General features: G+C 36.0%; 1 protein-coding gene across 5 annotated transcripts in view; it reads right to left on the bottom strand.

The window, feature by feature from the left end:
- The window catches only part of PCGF3 (polycomb group ring finger 3), a 52,124-nt gene that overhangs the window by 15,718 nt on the left and 20,459 nt on the right, over positions 1–15,947 (bottom strand). Inside the window, exons 1-4 of one of the 5 annotated variants that reach the window (XM_033520418.1) lie at positions 12,698–12,712; positions 7,138–8,182; positions 5,300–5,417; positions 463–559 (exon numbers count right to left, since the gene is read on the bottom strand). In XM_033520418.1, coding sequence (XP_033376309.1) covers positions 463–559; positions 5,300–5,408 — 206 coding nt within the window. In that variant the 5' untranslated portion in view covers positions 5,409–5,417; positions 7,138–8,182; positions 12,698–12,712. Of the gene's footprint in view, positions 1–462; positions 560–5,299; positions 5,437–7,137; positions 8,183–12,697; positions 12,741–15,947 lie in introns of those variants that run through there. The other 4 variants (XM_033520419.1, XM_015614895.3, XM_015614898.3 and 1 more) reach the window with 4 other exon arrangements.

Below are 15,947 nucleotides of genomic sequence, written 5' to 3'. Positions count from 1 at the left end.
GCTCCTATGACCTAATCAGACCTTTGAAAGATTAACTGAACAATAAAGCTGAAAATTATTTTGTTCATTACTGTCAGAAGCTGAAAAGCATTGTTCAACTGAGACTAATGTTTGATGACTTTCTAAAAGTGTAACTCCTATAAATATTTATATATATATATATATATAATTTTTACAACCCAAGTGTACAGAATTAGTAATTACTAAATCCTATTAAAAATCACACAGAAATTAAACATTTAAGTATTCATTTGTTTTTAAGTCTGGAACAAGCTGCCATGCTACAGCCTTGCAAATTCATAGCAGAAGTTTCATCCTGTATCTCCTCCTCAATCTCCTTCAAACTTCTTTTTAAATATTCAACATGCTGATGAGCAGGAATGAAAATTTTGGGAGAAGCTGTACTGTATCAAAGGGTATAAACCAGAATGAAGCTACTTGCATTTTTGCTTTTATACTTACCCAATATACTGTAATGGGTGGCTCTGATGTATAACAATCCGACAGGTTGGACAGGTGTTGTTTTCCTCCAAATATTTTACTAGGCAGCTTCTACAGACTAGTAACAAAGACAGTCACAATTAAAAAGTTATTTTTTTACATCATATATGCATGATGATGTCTAATTCATTAATCTTCTTGATACACGGAAGGGATGCAGTAGAATTAAAGCATCCGTACCTATCGAAAACCTTCTTAACACAGCATAAAACATATACATACAACAAATCTGAAATTTACTAGAATAACAATTTCTAGCAGGTCAGCATTCAGTTTGCATAGATGACATTACAGGAACTACTTTCCATTAAGATACTAAACTAAACATATTTGCTTTAACCATGGCTGCACACAGAACAAATGTGTATGGTGGCAATAAAGCCAACACAAAAAAAAAAAGAAAAAAAAAATCCGAAGCAGGAAAGTGGCTATCTGGGTGTTATTTTAATTCTAACCTTCACAGAGTATACTACAGCTCAACTTCCACCAGAAAAAAAACAACTGCATTGTCACAAACGCTCAGTATTAGTAAAATGTCCTGCTAGGAGTTGCTAAAGCAGTCTTTCACTATTAAGCTGCACATTTGTATATGGATACACATAATCACTGATCTCTTTCAAATTAAACTATTTATACACCACTCTCCTGTGTCCTGCCCCAAAATAGTACTCATAAAATACACCACTACATGCTATAATCACTAACTTGAAGTTAGAACTGAAAGGGGTATGGAGAAAAGAACAGAGGTTTTCTTGAAGCGCACTAGTTCATGTAGTCTTGGTATTAATGCACTTATCACACAAAATGAAAGGATTTCTGTAACTGTAGTGCCATCTACCTCTCAAACAAGAAGACACTAAAGTTACATAAACACTGGTTAATTAAAAAAATAAAGTAACAGTAAATGAGGCATTATAACTTTGCATTGTGCTTTGTATTTACACACCTAGGGTGACAGGACTGTTGGTGGCAGAGGTCAGACAAAGCCTCATAGATCTGCACATTAAGCACACATCTCGCACAGTAGCTTGTTCCAGCAGAGTGCCAGAACAGTGGATCCATTTGCAAAAGTGAAGCAAAACTCCATTCCTAACAAGTCAATAAAAGCAAGAATCTGACTGAGGATGTAGGGACAAGTATCCTGGAAAGAGTACAAGGATGTTGTAAGGTAAGTTGTGTAAGGAGGGGTCAGAAAGGCCAAATCACAGCTGAACTTGGCAATGGATATGAAGAATTGTAAGAGTTTCTGTAAGTATGTCAGAAAAAGGTGGTAAAATAATGTGTACCCACCCCTAGATGAACAAGACTGGCAAACCAGTAACAATGAACAAGAAGAAAGCTGAGGTATTCTACTTTTCTGCCTCAGTCTTCTCTAGCAATTTCTCTTCCCGCAGCTCTCGCACAGTTGAACTGCAAAGGAGACTGAACTGCAAAGGAGGCACTGGGGACGTAAAGTCCCTTCCACTATATGAAAAGATCAGACTCATGAACACCTGGGAACATGAATACACTTAAGTCTCTAGGATCTGATGAGATGTCTTGAAGATCCAGTGTCTTGAATTGGCTGATGTAGCTTCCAAGCCACTCACAGCAATATACCTGACAGTCAGGTGAAATCCCTGGTGACCAGAAAAAGGGAAACATTGCTTCCACTTTTAGGAAGTGGTAGAGAGACCTGGAAATCACCAACCTGACTGCCTTCATTCTGTATCTGGAAAGATCATGGAACAGATCTTCCTAGAAGCTGTGCTAAGGCACATGGAGGACAGGGAGGTGATTGCAGGCAGCCAGCACAGCTTCACCAAGAGCTCTGAGCAACTTGATGCAGCAGAAGACACCCCTGCCCATTGCAGTGGTGATGCATTAGGTGACTTTTTTAAGGTCCCTTCCAACCCAAAGCATTCTGTGGTCTGTGGTATCTGAAACATCATCCTATGTCAGTACATCTTCCAGCCTGGACTAGGTAAGCACTAACTCCTCTCAAAATTAACTGGTCACAAATTGGCTAATGTTCTGGCAAGTTTCAGTCTCAGCATAGTATCCAAATAAATGCCACTAGATGGCTCATGAAGGGCAGTGCAGCCACCTAGATTCCTTTTTTCTGGGGTCAGGTTTGGATTAATAAACTCTCCTGAAACTGATAGTCTTTAGAGTAATGGATAGACAACATGGAAATCATTCTATGGTTTCAAACAATATTATTACCAGTATTTTTTATTACCTTGGTTTTCCAGTATTTCTAATCTGTTTACCCAGATATTTCGGCACTGATGTGGACATGAACTGAGCAGTACATTTTCTTATTTCTTAAACACATCAGAGAAGTTTCATCAAAAACAGGAAGAGGAAAGGCTAATGCTCACTTTTTTATTTTAACAGTTTTACTTCTCTTGACTTTCTTCATTTCAGTATCTAGTTTAAGACAACCTTTTATCATCCTGATGAATCCAGAAGATGAAACCTTCAATAACATGAGGTTTTCCCTTTCATAAAATAGAAGGATAGCTTTCACATGTAAACACTAACAAAACTGACATTACAAACACAAAGTTTAACAAGACCTGCATATATCATCTAGCCCAGTTTAATCAGGGAACAGATATCAAGTAAAAAAAAATACTTAAGACTTTACTACTAATGAAGTTTTTAGCAACTGACCTACAGGCCTACCTGTCACCAATAAGCTAAAACCACAGCAGAGAAACAAATAAAAGAATTCCTCCTGAATTCAGTTTTACAAAAAACTTGCCCTGTTCCTCCTAAGGACTGGCCTTGGTCCTCCAAATTACTTCCACTAAAGGACTCAGGAACTTCATTTGCTACTGAAGAGACTTTGAATGGCTGAAGATCAGGAAATTAGAGAAAAATTGCAAAGTTCAGAAAAATGTGTAGTTCTGAGTAAAGGAGAATTAAAGTTTCAAAGTGGTATAATTTAGAAGAGAAATCACCATCTCAACACACAGGGTAATTTCATGATAGATTTCGCAAGACTGCTTTTCCAGGAACATACATTATTAGCATTATCTTATACAATGCAAACAATGCCAACATGCATGTAGATTTTTTTAAAAGACAGGACCCTGTGCCTCTTCTCACAAAACTAATTCTACAGAGCACTGAGTGAAGTAATATTCATAAAATATAAACTGTCAAAGTAAAGGAGAAACAACACAAAGAAAACCCCAGAAAAAGAAGCAGGAAAAGGTTCTAAGATAACATTCCCTGACTTTTGCAGCAAGCACTGTACCACTGTGGATTAATCTATGTATATCCTCCATTAGCAAACATAAGGTATAGTGTGGATGATATCAGCTGAAGGGTATTTGTGAGGTTTTATTTTTAAAAAAACAATGAAAAATGACCTCTCTCTAGCTCTCTGACAGCCATCTTAACTTGTTATGATACTAATTTTCTATACACTCTACTTACTAGCAGCAGTAAAGAAATTTGGGCAAAACTAAGTAGAAGTCTAGCTCTGAAAACAGTACTACAGAAATTGAGACATGAAGCAAGAAGGCTCTGCAGAGACCTTAAAGCAGTTTTCCTGAAGTTGAAGGACACCACAAGAGAGATGGGGAGGGACTTTGTACAGGGGTGCGTACTAGCAGGACAAGGGAGAATGGCTTCAAACTGAAGAAGGATAGGATCAGATTAGGTATTAGAAAGAAATTCTTTACTGTGAGGGTAACTGGCACAGGTTGCCCAAAGAAATTGTGGATGTCCCAACCCTGGAAGCATTCAAGGCCAGGTTTTATGGGGCTTTGAGCAACCTGATCCAGTAGATGTTGACCAGATAGGCCCATGGCCCGGGGTTTGGATATAGATTCCAGACCCATTCTGTGGTTCTTGGAATCTCAGAACGAATCATTATATAATCCTAGATTCTATGAGGATATCCAGAACAACACAAAGCGTGACAAGTACAACAAATTAATCAAGGCTGATAAACAGAGCTTTATATATTATAAGCAGAGCTTTATTATATTATGGAATATAATAAAAAGCATAATCACTAACAAATTGTGAGCACTGCCTTTCCCCTTTGTCAGATATATAACGTGAAGAAGTCTGCTGACACTTTCTGTTTTCTGATGAAGACACAGTCACCAAATAATTGCCTTTCAAGAAAATGTATGACTATGTCATTAAACTAATTAAATAACATACTAGCTTTTTCCAATGAACATAAATATTGTGGCAGAGTAATTTTAAAACATGGGATGTGTTGCAAGGTTCTAAGTCATCCTTTGTTTACATTAAAGTAAAAAGTCACAAAGTAACTTAACAACAAACTACTTAATCACAATGTTTTGGAATACTAACTTATTTCTAGGATACAATACAATATAATTCTTCTTTATCAATAAACTACTCTGCTTTCTGCAGAGGAACAGGACAGAAACAGACATGTGAAAGGCTCCAGGTGGAGAACATAAGCTACATCAACTGTCACAGAAGAGAGAACTAGGTATTCCACATTCCTTTAGTATGAAGACAGACTGCATTCTTGAATATTTCCATTACCACTAATTGCACATGGCTTCAAGTTTATGCAGCACAGATGCAAAGGAAGTAGTTCCCTTCATTTGCTTTGTTAAGAAAGCAATTCATCTGTTAAAGAAAAGCGATCTAGTAAAGCACATACTAATTTGGCTGATGAACAATAGGTATTTAAATTTCAGCTGAAAACCACTACAGCATGTTGCACATCAAGTTTAAAAAAAAAAAAAAAAAAAAAAAAAAAAAAAAAAAAAAAAAACCAAGCCAGCAACTTTAACTTAATTATGCTTCTACTTACAAGTATGCAAGCATTCTGTTACAGTAGTAGCATCTATCAGGTATCCATTGCACAGACGACAGGTTATGTGGGCATTAATGTCCCAAAGCTTAATCTTCCTTGTTAGCATCTTTGGTGTCTGTGGAAGAGACATATCATAAAGTAACACAGTTGTAGTCATTTGGGAATAAATGGTTCTCTTGTGCTAGCCCGGCTCCAGACTTCGGTACAACATACATGGATGTGGACGCACAGTGGTGGCACTAGCTTTTATGTCATTTCACAGAAGCTAAACAGTGTAAACCCCACACTATTTTGCAAGTCAGTACTGCAAGAGCATAGAAAATGGCCTTTCCTATATGCTACTAATAAGCTCCTTTACCAACCAACAGACTCAGATCTAAGGTGAAACCCTACTATCCTGGTAACTTGAGTCATCATATTTGGTCTAGTAATGATGGAAAACTCACAAAATATGAAGGGGGAAAATCCCCAAAGTAATTTCAGATTCAAAAATGTTTTGACAACTGAAAAGTCAAAGCAACTGTTAGGTTTAACCACACTTTTAAGTGCTTGTCTTGTGTCACTATGTTAAAGCAGAATTTTGAATCTGTCTCTCAATAATGGGGCCAGACAGTAAACCTTCTGAAAACCCTTTCATTTAAACACAAGTTAATTAAAGATTACATTACAGATTAAAATAATCCCATTGGCAGAGGAGCAGTATGTTGTGCTAAAACTTGAACTAGACATTTTTCCTTTTTTTTGAGCATGGGATGACATAAGCATATTTAAAAGGAAAAAAAATTAGAAATCAAAAATAGAAAAGCTCATTTAACTTTTCTTTGCAGCAACACCATTTCCTTGGAGAGAAAACACCACACAAAGCCCATGCCTTTACAAATATACTGTTAAAAAATATTTTGGAAACTTTACTGTTCCCAGAACTTGACCAGCATTCTAGTTAATTAACAGAGCAGGCTACACTTGCTTACAGCCTACTACCTTTGGTTCTCACACTGCAGAAATTACCAAATTACACTGCTTTCCTTTAAAGTGATTTTACTGTCCCTGGCTCACAAATACTGGTTTCCATCTAGCTTGGTTTGGAAAACGTTACAGAATTTGAATGGCGACACATGTTCCCCAAGTTTCACACAGAGATATTGTAACAAGGTTGTCTGATCTTTAATTTTGTCTTTTTTTTTTTTTTTTTTTCCTATGTTCAGTGAAGTGGTACTAAGAAAAAAGAACTATCAAACAGCAAACTTCCACACCCATCTGAACTATTCCAGTGCAGAGAAGTACCGTATGTTCTATTATAAACTATGGAGAAACATATCCAACACCCACCCATTCAAATCTGCATTGTCCTATACAAAAAGCACTACACAGACCTCCAGTTCTCATAGTTAAGACGTAAACAATGGGGGAAAAAAATTCAAATTTACAGTATTTGAGTTTTAGTTATAAATCTAGTGACCTCTGATTACAGCAGAATAAAAGAGCAGATTGGTTTTACGGTGGACAAAAGAGGTGAGAACCTATACCCAGAAACTGAATTACTTTTCTAAACTCTAGAATTATCTTTAACCCTCTGAAAACCAGCCACACATTAAATCCTTGCAAGTCAGTGCATGAGATCATCAGTTAGAAGCTACTGCAAGAGCTATGTACATTTCTGTGGTGCTGAGGAAGAGCTATTCAACATCACACTTCAAGAAGAGTTCAAGGGATGGCACCAAGACACCAGTTAAATACAAAGTGAGCATGCTAAAAAACCACAATTCATGACAGACAAAAGTGAAATTAGGCTACACAGATCCTAAAAAGGGCTATATCAATACAAGTCTAGTTACTTGTCTAGGCAGGAATTCAGATGAAGGTGTTCAGGATAACCACAGGCAGAATCCAAGCACAACTAAGGCAGAAGAGGCAAAGACTTAATAGTGAAATCTGAAGCAAAGAATTTGTTTATTTTCTAGAAAAAAAAATATAATTTTTCCTCAGAACAGTAGAGATAAACACTGCCACTAGAAGAAACATCAACAAACAAAGAAAAAATTTCAGGTGGAGTATAATATTACAAGAACAGTGATAAAACCATACAACAAAGGCAAAAATAATATAAAAAAATAGTAAAGCCCATTGTGCCAGAGAAAAAAAAAACAAAAAAAAGATGATAACAAGAATAATACACACTTTTCCAATTTAACAGGAAAAAAAACTGTATACATTTTAGAACTGGACAAATGAGTATCATCTAGAATATCAAAAGCAAGCCTATCAAATCAACCTTATGAAAATTTCATACACCTTTTAAGGAGGACAGAAAGTCTCACTCATTAGATGTTTAAAGGACTGAAAGTAAGAACTATTGGAAGAAGTAACAGAAAGGTAACAGGTCTTTCCAGGGCAGTAGACATCTCAGTTTCAAATGGTAATAGAGCCCACAGTAGGAGATTTCTCCAGAAGGCCTGGAAGAAGCTGCTTTCTTCCAGCTATTGAAACAGGAAAAGGATCTCTTCTCTGTTCATGGAGTGATTCAGACATGGTTGCTTCAGCACACATGGGATCTCCAATAAACAATACAACTTTTAAGGTCTGTAAGCAAACTATCAGTGTCAGAGTTTACGTAAGCCTGGGTTTTGTACAGTTGTGACCCATGTCCTCTAGGCTTAGGAAAAAGAAGAACTCAGAATGACTCTCTTGCCTTTCAAAGCAGTTAACATGCTACCACAAGAGAACTTATTAAAAAAAAAAAAAAAAATTAAAAAGGCCAGACCACTTCTTATCTATTTAGAAAGGTAGTGAGAAGCTCTCAAAAAAATGGCATATTACCAAGATGTCAGTTCAGTCAGATAACATAAATACTCAGACTTTGCAGAAAACTTGAACTGCTTCCTAAAGGGAAATAGAAAAAAAATTTAGCAGAACTAATGACACATATAAAGAAAAAATAGAGACACTAATGTTACAACCTCATATAAGAAATTAAATCCACTAATCATAGCAACTAATTAGAAACATAAAGTAATTCCACAATATGTAAAGTAATTCCACATTTATCACCTGCCTGCTCTGTATCACTTCAGTAATAACATAATTTCAGATTTCATCATCGAGTTGGTGTTTTTTTTCTCATTATTACTGCATTTTTAGATAATATACAGTCATACTAGGAAATACAAAGCTAAGCTACTACACACAATGCTTAAGAAGAAACTCTCCATGTGAATAGGTGGCTAATACAGAATGTCTTTCATGTTCCTACCTGGAATACATTAGCTATCACCTCAGAAGGGATACTAGGCTATTTGAACCACACATCTGCTTTTGGGAAGGCATCCCAAGATACCCATGTTTCTACAGCCTACCGCCAAACAAAAATTAAGTACTACTTTTATCATATAAGATAACCAAGTTGTTACCACCCCACCACAAAAAAACACACCACACACTTATTTTAAGTAATCATATATAATCTGAAGTACACTGCTGCAGGAGAAAAATGTGCATTAGATCTGGATATTAGAAGCAAGATGGAAGTTCAAAATATTCACAAGATGTTAACACTGTATATAATAATTGATATGCCAAGTCCAAGTTCTATGTTATCTCAATCCCAGCTTGTTGTAAAGACTGCTACTTTAACATTAAGAGTACAGATTTTAATTAAAAATATATTTCCCAAATATTTAAGATTTATATCAGTCCAATCACCCTGAAAATTTCAGTTTATTTGAGTTTATCAAACATGCAAATACTGAGTTTACCAAACTGTAGCAAATGAAGACCGAACTAGTTTTTTTTTTAACTGCTGGCCTCCCATGAATGCAAGATGACCCTTCTCTTGACAAAATCTCAATTTTTTGAGAAAATCTCAATTTTGTCCTTCACAAGTCTCTGCATCTGTTTTTATTATTATTTAAGTAGACTTTCAAAGAGCTACTTTTGGTATATAAACATGTAGTAATGTAAAAGAAGCAAAGCATGTTTGCCAGATGCTGGATTCCTCCAAAGTATTCTGAATGAAGTGACATCCTTTTGCTTAGGCTAGAGTGTTCTGCACACGCAATTAATTCATGCCAGCAATCTCATACAAACTGGAACTAAACAGCAAAACCACACAACATCCAAAACATCAAGTTTGACTAAGAATCACACAACCTACTTTTCTATTTTTCAGACAAATCCAGGTCTCCCTTAAACACCTTCCCTTTGAAAAAGGGGTATTTTTTTCGAATCTGAATTTCAGGTATCTCTTTCACAGAACACATCTTCCCATCTCTCAAACAGTTATATGCTGAATGGAAAGCTAAAAATTACTTCACATACCTCCAAAACAAGTAATCTAACCTTAAAAACAAAACCCACAGGAGTCTAAATACACCTTCCCAAGAAACTGTGCAGCTTAAAAACACAGACAGATATCTGGATAACACACTGAGCCACTTGGTTTGACCTCAGTTTACTCTGCTTTGAGCAGCTGGATTATATAGCATATCCTGAGTTGGAAGAGACCCACGGAATCATAAAGTCCAAATTCCTAAGAATCACATCATGTGCCTGAGAGTGTTGTCCAAATGCTTCTTGTCAGGCTGGGTGCTGTGACCATTTCCCTGGGGAGCCTGTGTTCCAGTGCCCAACTAGCCTCTGAGAGAAGAACCTTTCCCCAATATGTAACCCAAATCCCCCCTGACACAGGTAATGCCATTCCCTCAGGTCCAATTACAGGTTACATCACATGAAGGACATGAACTCCTGATGTGTTTTCTAACCTGAATTATCATGTGATCCTATGAATTTACTATCTCTGCCTATCTGTGTAATAAACAAGCTGAACTTCTTACTAAACACTGTTCTCAAGCTATGGATGACTGGTAGACCATCACAATCATAGACACCAACTCCATGAAGTTAGTGTGAGCTCAACATCTAGAACTGACTGCTGTAAAAAGAAAACACAGAGAATCAGCTTGACAGTAAAGTCATGCACACCAGCTTGAAGCAATAACAGCAGATGATAAGTTTATTTTTCCAGAGCACAACCTAGGCTGATACCTTCTTGCCAAAAAATATATTAAAAAAAAATCAGACCAAAAACGTATCACCCAATTGATACTACTTTTTTTACAGACTCCCTAGACTGTGCAGGATTTAGTAAGACTAGCAAGCTTCTAAAAGACTATTTACATTTTCCTTATTTTGTAATGTGACCCATCATTCACTGTAGAAGATGCGTGCTCAAGAGCTTCTAAATCTTTCACAGGATCACAGTCAAGCTCAGAGGAGAAAGTTTCATAGAAAGCTACCATTCTATATGAAAACAGGTAAATTAGAGGACAGACCAAATTCGGAACATTTACAATATGATTTTCCAAACCTAATGGCTCATTTGAACACTGCAAAACCTCAGGCTCCCACTAAACCCTTACAGCAGATAACAAACAACAGAAAACCATCCTTTAATTTAGTTTTTACAATGCCAAAGTAAAGAAAGTCAAATCTCCGTAACACAGAAATTCTTTAGTTCTCCTACATTAAATTGTTAGTTGTTCTAAGATTTACCTGCTCAAATAGAAACCTATGACAGCAAGCAATCTCAAACTTTAAGAACTGTAGATAACTTTGAAACTTTCAACCCACGGACTGAACCATGACATTTCAGTAAAGAAATTTAAAATCTTATTTTTTAGTGAGTCAACAAATGGACACTGAAGCCAAAATACAGTTCTTCTTCCTCAAAACCATGTTGCAGGAATAGTAAGAAATAACTCCTCAGACCTATAATCACAAAACTATTTTCAACTCGCCAACCAACCAACAAAACAAAACAAAACCAAACAAAAAAAAACAAAAAAAACCAAACCAAACAAAAAAACCAAAACAAAAAAAAAACCAAAAAACCCCCCAAAACCCCCCAAAAAAACAATGAAACAAAAAACAAAAAAAACCCCACGAAAAAAACCACCACCACACAAAAAAGACACACAACACACCAACCTGAGCCTCAACTGTTTTTATAGGAAATGTAAAATTCATAAGAAGTGTCCCTTCAGCATGTTACATATGGATATAATGAAGTAACCTCTCCAAGCTGCTCTACCTTGCACTCAAAGTGGGCCCACTTAAATTGAGTTACAGTGGGCTATTCCTGCTTCACTCAGAAAATGCTCAACAATGAAAATTTCACAGCCTCTTTGGGCAGCCAGATCCAGGGCCAGATCCAGGGCCAGATCACCCTCCCTGGCAATAAAAGCTCCTACTGTCTCATAGGAATCCTCTGCATTGCAACTTGCATACAACACCTCTCAGTCTACAAGTGTGCACCTCCAAGAGCAGTGCAGTACCCTCATCTCAATTTCTCTATACAGGTTGTATTGAAAATAGCAGTAACATCCTCCCTAATTCTTAGCATCACTTTCTTTAGGACTTTTGTAAACACTGCATAAAAGCGAGCAACATCTAAATCTTACTTAATAACTGAAGAGCCACTCTTAACCCAAGTTATTAGTACTTCATTCTTATTATTATTCTGGAGGCAGAACAAATCAGCATTGCACTGCTTTAGAAAAATAGGAAGCCCTCTGAAGTGGTTATAAAGAATTAAGAGATCCTGTTTAAAAAAGTTAAGAAAATACACCAATCTTTCTCTTACAAAGCCTACTTTTCTAATATGCCACCACATCTGCTTGAAATGGATGGGAGACCTGGTAGAAGAATTCCATTTTGAAGAGACTGTTTTCTTAACAGCTGCCAAGCAATCAATTATTCAGAAACAACATACCAACAATGAAGAGACAAGAGACACTTTCTTTCAGTGCTGGAACACGAAATCCCAAACAAACACAGAAAATGTTCCAAACATTCAGCTAACATGAAAAAAAAAAGATAATTTGCAAAAAGATTAGTATTTCTTCATCTTGGTTCCAGCTGACATTACTTTAAACCACACTGTTGGCATGGTGTCAGCCTTTCACTGTCTGGAAGTCTTACAAAACACCAAAAAGAGACTGAGGACATTTACAAAATCTGGACTAAATTCCCAATTAAGAAACAAGCAAACAAATGAACCCACACACATAGAGATCAGGAGAGGCTGGAAGGGGATATGCACATTTCAGAAAGTCAACTCATTTTGTTTGCGCTTCATCCACTTCGTCCACTATGGCAATGTTCTTTTAAGATGATCAAGCAAAAAGTTAGGCAATGTATTACAGGCCTCTCAACTAAAATTGTGTCACTGATAAGCCAGCATATCTCGGTACAAGCATTCACATTTCAGAGAGATGTCAGCACTAAAACTATTATTCATGCAAGATTATAGAGAGGATCCACAGAGGGACTCCTCAGAAGTACAACCTTATCATTTATATAGAAACCAGTCCAGAATATTTTGGCCTACATGAGGCATACCTCTTAAAACAGCATCTCTTTTCAGAGTCTGCCATCCAGAGACCTGAAAAGACAGAAAAATAGTCTGAAAGTTAACATCCAAAATTCCTCAAAATACAGCTGCCACAAAGAAATACTCAGCTCACTAAGTCCACCTAAGTTTTTAGGTATCTCTATTAATTTAAGATAACAGTGGGGCAAAAGCACTTGTAAGCCAGAAAAGGGGGAAAAATTTGATCCTCAGGAAAAAGAAAGAAAAAAAAGTTTTAACACAGTCTCCCACTAGACAAGGAAAACTGACCAAAAAAGAAGTCCTAAGAAGTCCTCTTACCATGTGATGAAAAAAAAAAAAAAACTCATTATCTTCAAAAATGACTGGGAAAATAACCAAATAAATAAGAAGAATTCTTGAACAACAATCTATGGATAGAAAGTCTGTAAGGAAAGAAAATACTCTGAATTGAAGATGCACATTTAGATGAACCGCACTCTCAGTTTTCAAGTTGTTTTCAAGCAATTTGCACTTTGTATTTTAATCTTCCAAAATACTTTCAAGGAAATAATTAGTATTGGCAGAATCTCTAGGTATTTGACAGAATAATTTGACTGTGATTCTGTGAATAAAATTGTACTTTAAAAAATAGTAAAAAAGAACTTTATTCTTTGGCTAAAGGTGATGCAATCTCATGTGAATAGCTAAGTTTGACAGAAGAAGCAATTTTTCTTATTGATTCACACAGGGAAGATTCAGCTGTTACAGAGACAGGTAAAGAGTACTACTAGTTCCATCTTCCTGTCCAAAAACATCAAAGGTATAGACTGTAGTTACTGATTTTGCTGTTACATGGCTAAAGGAATTATGAAAACAATGACAAAACAAGATGTTAATGATAACACTTGATGAAAACTTCAGAACAATGCCAGTAAAAATCTCTTTGCAGTTCCACTTTCTTTGATTGAATTCAAAATAAAGAATTACTATTAACTGAAAGCAATGCAAAGTTGCACAAGATGCTCTTTTGTTGGAACCCACAAAAAAAGATTCCCATTGAGGACAGAAAGCCCCTCATACAGTAGAATAAACTCCGTAAGACTTTGTCATTTTAAATTTAATTCTATTTCTCCAGCAAAATGTGGAGAACAGAGCAGTGACTCTGCTTCTAAAGAAACCAGCTCAGAGGCTTATCACCACTCCAAAAGCGTATCACAACATGAACTCAAGTAACAGTCTTTCCAAAGGACTTGGAATGCATCTTCCCTCATTGCTGCTGGAAAAGTTACACTTTGGTTCACGTGGAAGAAGGAAATGGCACTCAATTTGTGAGAAAAAAAAACAACAATCAAATTGGTCCTAAATTATCACCATATTCTTGCTGTTCCAGTAACAGGGTAATAGTGATGCTATGAAAACTAAAGCCAGGGAAATTCAGTTCTTTTCTAAATCTAGTTAATTGCTGGAGACTGGGCAGGTGGATCATTCTACCGATTCTGTAAAAAGTTAGAAGTGAGTACTAATATTTTCTTTGAAGGATTTCCTAAGTGTTGTGATTGCTCTTAACAACTTCTCACACTATCAAACTGTAACTGCTGTTTGTACCACCTAGCTTTGTAAAGCTAAACAGGAAGTTATGCCTATCAGGTACAAATCCAGAATTCAAATGAATGGCAGATTTACAAAGCACTACAACTTTGCTCTATTTTAACAGAATAAGCATGCATATTTTTCTTTTGCTGAAACATAGCACAATAACATTAATTGACTAAAAAGCAGAAATGCTCACAGTGGGGAAACCCTGAGAAAAACAGCTAAATATAGCAAATAAAAACAATTTCACCAAATAATTACAGAAAGGTACTAAAGCCATACAGCACTGAAAGCTGAATGACAACAGTACTGGAAGCAACAGGTGTACCTCAATTCACAAGGACAGTATATTTAAGGTGAAAGTCACAGCTCTAAGAACAAAGCATTACAATAATAGAACTTTGTTGAGATTCAAAACTAAGTGTGGAAAAAGAATACTCCCCTTGCTACAGCAATCAGTTTCATTATTCTCAAAGATGACCAGTAGGTATTGATAAATTAACATTTTAAATATTAACATTAAATTCTTAAGTACTATTATATAGGTTCAATTTTAATAATTCCACAAACTACACTAGCTGAACAGGCCTGGAAACACCTCATTCCATAAAGACAGAATTAAAAAATGGCTCCTGATATTGTGAGCACAACCACGTAATAAGAGAACTAATGCAGTCAGTTACTAGAATTAAGTCTAATTCACATTTCAATCACAATGCAAGTAAAGTGTTGACGGTCATGAGGTCAGAGATTATGAAGAGATACAAGCACAGAATCTGTGTTTTTCAGCTAGCTGGATTGAAACAAAAATAGTTGAAAAGACAGAAATTGCAAATCAGTTGCAATAGAAAACCAGAAGTTGTTAATGACTGAATAGACAGAGCTCTGCTCTGTAAGGAAATTTATTTAAAATTGACTTACTAGAATAATACACTGACCTGCAACAGATGAAGAGTAACAGTTAAATTAATTAAAGAGTCTCACCGCATTAAAATAAAGTGCCTTCCACTTTTGTAAGTTTTTCCATTGTAGAGAAGATACTTATCACTCAGAAATTTATCTCAAGAGAACTGGAGAAGCAGTCATAGTCCTACTTCCATTGCTAGAAATGTCAATACATCCTGTACAATATTCTGAAGGATGAGGATATTACCTCAGGTAAGCAATGCAGGATGCAGGACATGATTTCAACAGATGGAAGGACAAAGAAAACAGTATTGTGGTTGCTTTGGCTTCAGATATCAAAGTTTTTTATTTCAATTGTTGTCAGATGTATGTTGTTGAACTTTCACCTTGAAACAACATATAAGTGACTTACAGAAGAGCACAATGACATCAAACATTAGCACTGAGAAGTTTGTGCTAAGTTTAGCAAAATGCAGTAACAGAAGATAATTTGTCTTTCAAATTAAGTTTTAAAATATTGTAAGCTCCAATAAAACTCTTATGTTTTATTTGCAAAGCACTGTTTCATAAAAGAAACTACTAGAAACAAACCTTTCTGTTGTGCAGAAAGCAGAAAAAGATTTAAATTTGCTGTAGCAAGCCTAGTTATGAGTGCATGTAAGACTTTTATGACTTAATTCAAGAGAATAATTACATGTTAAGGCAGAAAATATATCCTGCCAGCAATTTTTCACATCTCAGTGGAATTCCTCATAAGTTGTTTTTCTTGTTCCTGGGAAT

This window comes from Parus major, chromosome Z, assembly GCF_001522545.3.
Source record: "Parus major isolate Abel chromosome Z, Parus_major1.1, whole genome shotgun sequence".
Classification (NCBI taxonomy): Eukaryota; Metazoa; Chordata; class Aves; order Passeriformes; family Paridae; genus Parus; species Parus major.
The sequence above is the reverse complement of the archived record's forward strand: the minus strand, read 5'-3'. Positions and strand labels throughout refer to the sequence as shown.